Consider the following 9597-nt stretch of genomic DNA (forward strand, 5'->3'; position numbering starts at 1 on the left):
TGAGACCTAGTGCTCAGAAAAAATATTTCAAAATATTACTGCTCATTGACAATGCACCCAGTAACCCAAGAATTCTGATGCAGATGTTCAAGGAGATTAATGTTGTTTTCATGCCTGCTAATACAGCATCCATCCCACAGTCCATGGATCAAGGAGTAATTTCAATTTTTAAATTTTTGTATGTAAGAAATACTTTTTAGAAAGCAGTAGTTGTCATTGACAGATAGTGATTTCTCTGATGGATATGGGCAAAGTAAATTGAAAAACTTTGGAAAGGATTCACCATTCCAGATTTCATTAAGAACATTCATGATTCCTGGGAGGAGATCTGAAAAAGTGCTGTAATCCAAGCATTTTGGGAGGCTGAGGTGGAAGGATCTCCTGAGGCCAGGAGTTCAAGATCAGCTTGGGCAACATAGCAAAACTCTGTCTCTGTAAAAAATAGAAAAAATTAGCTAGGCATGGTGGCATGCACCTGTGGTCCCAGCTACCCGAAAGGCTGAGGTGGGAGGATCGCTTGAGCCCAGGAAGTTGAGGCTGCAGTGAGCTATGATCATACGACTGTGCTCCAGCCTGGATGACTGAGACCCTGTCTCAAAAAAAAAAAAAAAAAAAAAAAAAAATTACAGTTATGCCCTGAGCCAAATGTTGAGCTTTTCTGCCCACGAAGGGCAAAATTCTAGTACTGGCAGAGGTGCAACCCAAGGGGTGGCCAGAGTTCTCACCACCCTTGGCCATGGGGCAGGCTGGTCTAGACAGCAGGGGGATGTTTTCAGGGCTGAAGTTTCCCCCCTACCTAGTCCTGAACACATTATGAGTGCTGGAGCACCTGTGTTCCCATGAGGCCAGTCTGGGCCACGCATGACTTCAAAAGGCCCTCAAGGCTTGACTACGTGCGCCAGTTTCATTCTGAACATGCTGCTCTAAAACACATCCCTGCTGAGCCACAGGAGGATCAGATATTGTGAGCTTCTGGCCTGTTGATGCTCAAGAGCTGGGGCATGCAGGGAAGACTCCGGAACTTCTAACTCTTGCTAACCTTACATCTGGGATTCTTACGCCCTCAGCTGAAGAACTCAATGAATTTCAGCTTTGAAGAGGTTCTTCTAACACTTGGCCAATTTCAACCAGGCTTTGCTAAAGTCCTCTGAAATTGGGAGACTGAAAGCCAGTTACTCGGATCACAAGTTACCTGTGAAATCTGCAAGGACCTGCTGTCAGGGCTCATTAAACCCCGAAGTGTGGCACCTTGGCATGTGGACTACTATGACCCAGAGGAGACTGGAAGGCCTCAGAAGTCAGGTCTTTGTCCTTCCCTCCTGGTTCCTGCCCTCTTTTCTCCCCCAAATTGAGTCCCAGAAACCAGAATTCCTTTTCCTCAAAGCAGGTATTAGAAACTAGAATTCCTTTCTCTCAAACCCAGCCATAAAACCTAGCAAGGTCACTCTCTCCCTTGTCCCTGGAAGATCCTCATTCCCGAGGGGGGTACCCAGGGGAAGGGGAATTGTACAGAGAGGCTTTGCTGGGTTTCCCAACTCTGTCCATCACCGTTAGGCCAAATCCTTTGTGTCTAATCACATTTCTGCATGGCTGTTCATTCATCAAACCTAAATACAAAAATAAATGTTTTTATGGCCAGGATAAAAAAAATAATTAACAGGAGTTTGGAAGAAGTTGCTTCCAACCCTCATGGATGACTTCAGGGGTATAAGACTTTGGTGGAGGAACTAATTCCAGACGTGGTAGAAATTACAAGAGAAGTAGAATTAGAAAATGGAACCTGAAGATGTGACTGAGTTGCTGCAACCTCATGATAAAACTTGGGCGATGAGGAATTGCTTCTTATGGATGAGCAAAGAGTGGTTTTTCTTGGAGTCTGTTCCTGTTGAAGATGCTGTGAACATGGTTGAAATGACAACAAAAGATTTAGAATATTGCATAAGCCGTTAATAAAGTAGTAGCAGGGTTGGCAAGGATTGACAACAATTTTGAAAGAAATTCTACTGTGAGCAAAATGCTATAACAACATTGCATGCTACAGAGAAATCTTCCGTGAAAGGAAGAGTCAATCTATGTGGCAAACCTAATTGTCTTATTTTAAGAGACTGCCAGTTGGTCAGGCGCAGTAGATCATGCCTGTAATCCCAGCACTTTGGGAGACTGAGACAGGTGGATCACTTGAGCCCAGGAGTTTGAGAACAGCCTGGGCAACATGGCAAAACTCCATCTCTACAAAAATACAAAAATTAACTGGGCATGGTGGCGTGCACCTGTAGTCCCAGCTACTTGAGAGGCTTAGGCAGGAGGATTGCTTGAGCCCAAGAGTTCCAGGCTGCAGTGAGCTATGATCATGCCACTGCAACTCCAGCCTGGGTGACAGAGCAAGACCTCATCTCTTAAAAAAACAAAACAAAACAAAAAACAACTCCCTGAAGACTTAGATTGTTATTAGCATTTTTAGCAATGAAGTATTTTTAAGTTAGGGTGTGTGCTTTTTTTATGTAATGCTATTGCATACTTAATAGACTACAGTATAATGTAAAGACACTGAGAAACCAAAAAATTCACACGACTCTCTTTATTGCAATACTCGCTTTATTGTGGTGGTCTGGAATAGAACCTGCAGTTATCTCCAAGGTATGCCTGTAATTCATTCCTTCATTTTACATATGAGGGGAATATATAAGTCACTTAATATAACCCCATATAGTTTACATGTTAGGAAACTCTACAATAATAATCTGTAGTAAAGTATGTTCTGTGGGAAATACAGGATTAAGCAAAATTAAACCACTTTCTTCTCAGGGCATCTTGGACTCCATTGTCTAGTTAATTCTTACTACGTGACTTATGTGGATTTCTCCACTGTTTACCTCACGTAACATGAAGATATGGGAGTAGAAGCTATTGAAATGGTATTACTTTCTATTCTATTTACAGGACTGGAAGCAACCCCAAAATTAGACGCAACAAAATCTGGGGAGGACAGAATGGTGGAATTCTAGTTTATAATTCTGGTAGGTTTAATCTGTCATCTTTTTCTCTGTGTTAATAAACTTTAGAAATACACCTTCTAGGCCAGGCACGGTGGCTCATGCCTGTAATCCCAGCACTTTGGGAGGCCGAGATGGGTGGATCAACCGAGATCAGGAGTTTAAGACCAGCCTGGCCAACATGGTGAAACCCTGTCTCTACTAAATATTACAAAAATTAGTTGGATGTGGTGGCACACGCCTGTATTCCCGGCTACTTGGGAGGCTGAGGCAGGAGAATCACTTGAACCCGGGAGGCAGAGGTTGCAGTGAGCTGAGATCGCACCACTGCACTCCAGCCTGGCAACAGAGCAAGACTGTCTCAAAAAAAATAAATAAATAAAAATAAAATAAAATAAAATAAAAAGAAATATACCTTCTACATAACCTACATTTTTGCATTTATAGGTCTAGGCTGTATAGAAGACAATGAAATATTTGACAATGCAATGGCTGGAGTCTGGATTAAGACAGATAGTAATCCTACACTAAGAAGAAATAAAATCCATGATGGAAGAGATGGTGGCATCTGTATATTTAATGGGGGTCGAGGTATTGTTGTTAATTTTGCATTAGTGAAAAATCCAGTTTTCCATTATTCTTCCATATCTTTAATGATCAATGACATTGCTAACTAAGTTATAAATGAGTGAATCTCAAGTCTTTTTCCTTATCAAGTTGAGCTGGTTTAGGAGATTAGTGCCTAGAGTTAAGAGACAAATGTTTACAATACTTTTCCTTTTGTAGCCACTTTGAGTCTGCAGTTGTCAGTAAGCCTTTTTAAAGATAGAATTTGTTTACATTCTCTGGACCTTTTAAAATTCAGAATAGTAATATGATTATAATAAACTTCAAAGTCAAGTTATAGAAATAGGTGTGAGAAATTAATTGACCTGTAAATATTTGAAAATGTCTTTAGTAAACGGGTATTGCTTTTGTAACTGTTTTCAACTGTGTTTGTTGGAGAGTGGAATTAATGAAGCCAAAATGTGCCTGGTTTGGTATTCATAAAGGTCAACTCACTTTGCATTGAGGCAAAAGTTCCATAGTGCCTGCCCCTTACAGATGCATGTATACAGAGATTCACAGAGCTGCCAAATGCAAATCACTGTCCTGAAATGTCAATAACCCAACATTTGTACTTATCTTACATAGACTAGCTAGTTATTACTCTAACATACGAAGACTTAATGAACAAAATTTAATACTACAGCCAAGCAGTGATGATTCCATTGACAGACTCTCCCGGAGCTTATAATCTAGTAATTCAGTAGTGACATATCTCAGATAGTTTTTACAAAATATAGTGAAGACACACAATACAGAATGGTTTATCTGCAAGGTGGTGAGAAATGGTTCATGCAAGTCAAATCACTTTTGAGCTGTGTTTTGAAAAATGAGTAGATATTTACTGGCAAATGGGTTTGGGAGAGGCAAACAGACCATTCCAGATGTTATTTCACTTTTATTCTTTAAATACTGATTTAACATCTCTGTACCAACCACTATGATACAGATGCTAGAGATACGCTAAATCAAAACAGCACTACATCCATAAAATGTATAGTGTGATGGAGTGCGTCTAGAGGAAACTGAAAGGGAAGAGGTACAGAAAGTTGAGGCTATGGAAGGGGCAAGGCCCAAATCATGAGGTTTTCTATATGCAATAAGGAGTTTGGACTCCATCTTAGCAATAGCACTTGAGGTTGTAGTGGAAATAATCAAGATTAGAGACAGGGACTTAGAATAACTCAGGCAATAAATAATGAGAGCCTAAACTAAAATGATAGCATAAGGGTGTGAAAAGGTTGGGGGTGGTGGGACATGTTAATGATACTTAAAAGGACAGAACCAGCTGGGCAGTGGCTCACACCTGTACTTCCAGCTGCTCCGGAGGCTAAGGCAGGAGTATCACTTGAGTCTGGAGTTAGAGACCAGCCTAGGCAATATAGCAAGACCGTATCTATAAAAAGGGTGGAACAGGACTGGGTCATCGATTTAATATGGGGGTTGAAAGAAAAGTGAAATATGGATGATCAGGATTCTGATTTGGGTGACTACTTTTCACTGAGGTAAGTTATATAGGAAATGGTTTCTGGAAAACATTAGTAAGGTCAGTTTTTAAACATTGAATCCAAGGGTGTCTTCTGGAATATCCAAATTGGTTATGACCAGAATGTGATTAATTATACTAAGCTAAAGGAATAGATTTAAGAATTAGCAACAGTGGCCGGGTTCAGTGGCTTATGCCTGTAACCCCAGCACTTTGGGGAGGCCCAGGTGGGTGGATCATTTGAGGTCAGGAGTTTTGAGACCAGCCTGGCCAACATGGTGAAACCTAAAAATACAAAAAAAAAAAAAAAAAAAAAAAAAAAAAAGCCAGGTGTGGTGGCAGGTGCTTGTAATCCCAGCTACTTGGGAGGCTGAGGCAGAATTGCTTGAACCCGGAGGCAGGGGTTGCAGTGAGCCAAGATCGCACCATTGCACTCCAGCCTGGGTGGCAGAGTGAGACTGTCTCAAAAATAAAAAAGCAACAGCGTGTATGTAATAGTTGCAAAATGTAAGATCACCCAAAGAGTATGCAGAGGGAAATGAGGGACAGAACCCAGAAATATTAATACCCAGAGAGTGAACAGGAGGAGGACCCCAAGAAGTCCGAGTCAGATTTTTCCCACTCATCCAGATGAAAGTTTAGGTCAATAATGTGAAATACCAGAGGGGTTAAATGTCTACAGAAATAAATCCATGTCTCACATTAAGACAAACAAGTAGGTTGGAGGGATATTTTGAAAGGCAAGGTGATATCAAACTTTATTCTGAAAGTAGTTTGTTAGAGAAAGAGGCATGATAAGAGTTGCAGTGAACTGATTGGAAACTATGCAGCAGATGAAACTGGAATAAAGGAAACTCATCAGGAAATGATTATAGTAATAAAGGCCAGAAATAAGGGTTTGCTTGCCTGAACTAAAAATAAGAGAATACAAAGGTTCTAGAAATATTTCAAAGGAATTAACTTTAATTCAGCAATACTCATTGAGAATCAACTATGAACCTGGCTCTGAAGATGAAGTGGTGAGTAAACTTAGACATGGTCCCTGCTGTCATGGAGATGGCAGAGTATTGGTTAGAATGCTCTTACCTGTCATTTTAGCAATTTTGTTAGATCCTTAATACCTCTGAATTACTAATAAACTTTGGTTTTGGCTGAAAAAATAGTCCTGGGAATTTTACCATGCAGTTAAATAAGAAACTAAAAGCAAACCTAAATACCACCAAAAAGGTTAGTAGAGTCTGTTATACGCATTAGCCTTAATCTAAGGAAATATTTTATTATAGGTCTCCTTGAAGAAAATGATATTTTCAGGAACGCTCAAGCAGGTGTTCTCATCAGCACTAATAGTCATCCAATCTTAAGGAAAAACAGAATATTTGATGGATTTGCTGCAGGTTTGTATTTTCTTTTCTTACCTGTGGCTTATATATAGTTCTGCAAAGTATTTGATGTGGAGTATATTCATTCTGTTTTGCTTATTAACTAAAATGTGCAAAGTGTGCTGAAGTGGCTGAATGCCCGTTTATTCATTCACTTACAAGAGCACCTAATCAAGTTCTGGATTCTTCTACTCTAAGCCAGACTTCTAAGAAATATTGCTCTTATTGCTTAGTCGTGATTATGAAACATTTATTGGGATAGAATAAACGCAGGCTTGTATTACCACTAGGAATACAGATAGATTGAATTCCTCAGATGAATTTACCAATTTAAATCTGCAACAGAAACACAGATGTTAGAATGGATGCAAATGAAATCCAAGTATCATGTATTTAAACTTTAAGACAGTTAGGTTGGTGAGAAAGTTAATTGCGGTTTTGACCATAATCATTGATAAGTGAATGTTACTGTTAGCCGTTGAAATAAGTATCTGCATTTTATTTAGTAGACATTAAGAGGGTTAATGTACTTTTATAAAAGAAGCAGTTTACATTTGCTTGCTAATTTCAGGTTTTTAAGAAGCAGTATAAAGTGATGTATCTACTTTGTAAATTTTACTTCAGGTATTGAAATTACAAATCACGCAACTGCAACACTAGAAGGCAATCAGATTTTTAACAACCGGTTTGGAGGCTTATTTTTAGCATCTGGTGTTAATGTGACAATGAAAGGTATGTTGGAGTCTGTTATACCTATAAATATATGCAATATGCTATGAAAGATAATCAGAAGCCGTTTTATAGCTTGATTCCTTATGTCACTCTCCAAGTTGGCAACAGTTTAAGATAGATTTTGAAAGAAACAGAGCTTTGGTTCTAAATGGTTGGAGTATCTTATACAAGGAAAATTCTATTCTTAGCTGATTTCTTACAATTACTTCATTGGTTAGCTTCATTTAAAGCTCTTAAAAATAGTGGCTCTTCTGTTAGAATAATCCTATAATCTTTAATTTTTAAAATATTAACAGTCCTCTGGATTTTTACTTATTCTTTTTTATTGCAGATAACAAAATAATGAACAATCAAGATGCCATAGAAAAGGCTGTTAGTAGAGGCCAATGTTTATATAAAATTTCAAGTTATACCAGCTATCCCATGCATGATTTCTACAGGTAACTTAGAAATATATTTGAGTCCTGAAAAGAGGAAGACTGATTTCCTTTTTAAATTAATGCCTACCATTTTTGGCTATTTGCCAGTGTTGAGACTATAACTAACTGAAAAATTTTTAATCAATTTTGTAACTGTGGGTAGTCGTGGTGGCTTATGCCTGTAATCCTAGCACTTTGAGAGGCTGAAGTGGGAGGATCACTTGAGCCCAGGAGTTCTAAACCAGCCTGGGCAACATAGGGAGACCCTGTCTCTACAAAACAAAACAAAGACCATAACTATGGAAAAACCTAATACTACAGTAACTGACGTCATGTAACTCATGTTGTGTAATGTATTGTTTTCCTAGAAATTTCAAGGTAAAGATGTCGGGGTTAAGTGTTTGATATATCCCAATCACCGTGACAGTTTTGACTCTTCACTCCTCCCAATTGATTCAGCCCAGAAAGATTTGAGAGGCTTTTAAAGTGGAAAGAACTGCCTTTATACAACTTACAAATCATTCCTCTTCCCTCAGAAGACACAGACGACAGGAAAATCACTTACTCCATTAAAGTTCCTTTTCAGAATTAATCTGGGCTGGAGCCACAAAGAATTTTGTTTTGGTCCTCTTAAAGCCAAAGGTCATAGGGTAATATATAAGCAGAATGGAGTGTTTTGCATTAATGACATGTTTGAGAAAAGTAATTTAAGCTTTTGCTTTTTAGATGTCATACTTGTAACACCACAGATCGAAATGCCATATGTGTGAACTGCATTAAGAAGTGCCATCAGGGACATGATGTAGAGTTTATTAGACATGATAGGTATGTAGCACACTTGCTTGATATATTACCCAATTACTTTCCCCCTCACTTTTCTAATATTTGGGTTTCATTTTGCTTTAGGTTTTTCTGTGACTGTGGTGCTGGAACACTGTCTAATCCTTGTACATTAGCTGGTGAGCCTACACATGATACAGATACACTATATGACTCTGCTCCACCCATAGAATCTAATACATTGCAGCACAACTGAATTCCTTCCCTAAAGAAAAAGTCCTGCCATTGTAACATCATAACTTAAAACATTTTTTTGGAAGAAGATTTAAAATATTTGCCCATGCTACAGGAAGAGACTGTATTAAAATGGATACACAAGGTCAGTTGACACTATGAAGCTCAAGCTACCAAAAAGAAAGTGGCAATATATTGACTCAGGATCTCAAAGCTGGGTGTTTTAGCATTACTGTGTAAAGACTTGAAGGGACAGAAGTGAAGAAAATAAGCTGCAATTTTGTACAGATACCAACTTCTGAAAAGCTGGTGTTTTTACAACTAGCATTGAATGCAGTCCAATTTGCAGTAGTAATCTTCAATAGACAAGCAGCTTTGTTGCTGCTTTTATGGACATGGGTACCAATTGCTTTTGTAATATGGTAAAAATGTGAGCTAGCACTTCTGCGTTCCTTTTTTTTTTTTTAACATGTATTCAGATTGAGAAATATGATTTTAATGCTTTAATCTCATGTAGTTTGTTTTTAATTTCAAGCAAAATCTTATTGTACTTGAATGTGCCCTGTTTTGTTAGCACACCTAGACTTGCTGTAACTGTACTCATGTCCCAGTATGTACGTTCTTTCTATGAAAGAGAAAACACTAATCTTAAATTATATCCAGCAATGTTTCTGGTATCCTTTAAGAAAAGTTAAGACTATTATTTCCTTCCCTTCCCTGTGCAGCATTCAGAATCACCCCTAGAAAAAGTGAGTGTTTTAATGAGACTTCCTAGGAAGGGATGCACTGTAAAACAAAAGTATTCTTGTAACTCAGTTTTGTGAAAGGTAAAAAACTACTATGTTTTAAAGTACACTTTAGAAAGTCTCTTCAAAACAGTCCTGTATTTGAACTCTGTTCATAGTTTTTTTTTGAACAGTTTAGACAAAACTGCTGGAAATTAAAACAATTTCCTGCATTAAGCTGAG

General features: G+C 38.4%; 1 protein-coding gene across 5 annotated transcripts in view; it reads left to right on the forward strand.

The window, feature by feature from the left end:
- The window catches only part of FBXO11 (F-box protein 11), a 100861-nt gene extending 91576 nt beyond the window's left edge, over nt 1-9285 (forward strand). For 3 of the 5 annotated variants that reach the window (XM_032178507.2, XM_058428788.1, XM_058428786.1), the window contains exons 17-22: nt 2941-3017; nt 3441-3584; nt 6369-6479; nt 7089-7196; nt 7528-7636; nt 8342-9285. In XM_032178507.2, coding sequence (XP_032034398.1) covers nt 2941-3017; nt 3441-3584; nt 6369-6479; nt 7089-7196; nt 7528-7636; nt 8342-8651 — 859 coding nt within the window. In that variant the 3' untranslated portion in view covers nt 8652-9285. The remainder of the gene's footprint in view (nt 1-2940; nt 3018-3440; nt 3585-6368; nt 6480-7088; nt 7197-7527; nt 7637-8341) is intronic. The other 2 variants (XM_032178508.2, XM_058428787.1) reach the window with 1 other exon arrangement.
- The last annotated feature ends 312 nt before the right edge of the window (nt 9286-9597 follow it).

The sequence above is a fragment of the Hylobates moloch genome, unplaced genomic scaffold (genome assembly GCF_009828535.3).
Source record: "Hylobates moloch isolate HMO894 unplaced genomic scaffold, HMol_V3 SCAFFOLD_15, whole genome shotgun sequence".
Classification (NCBI taxonomy): Eukaryota; Metazoa; Chordata; class Mammalia; order Primates; family Hylobatidae; genus Hylobates; species Hylobates moloch.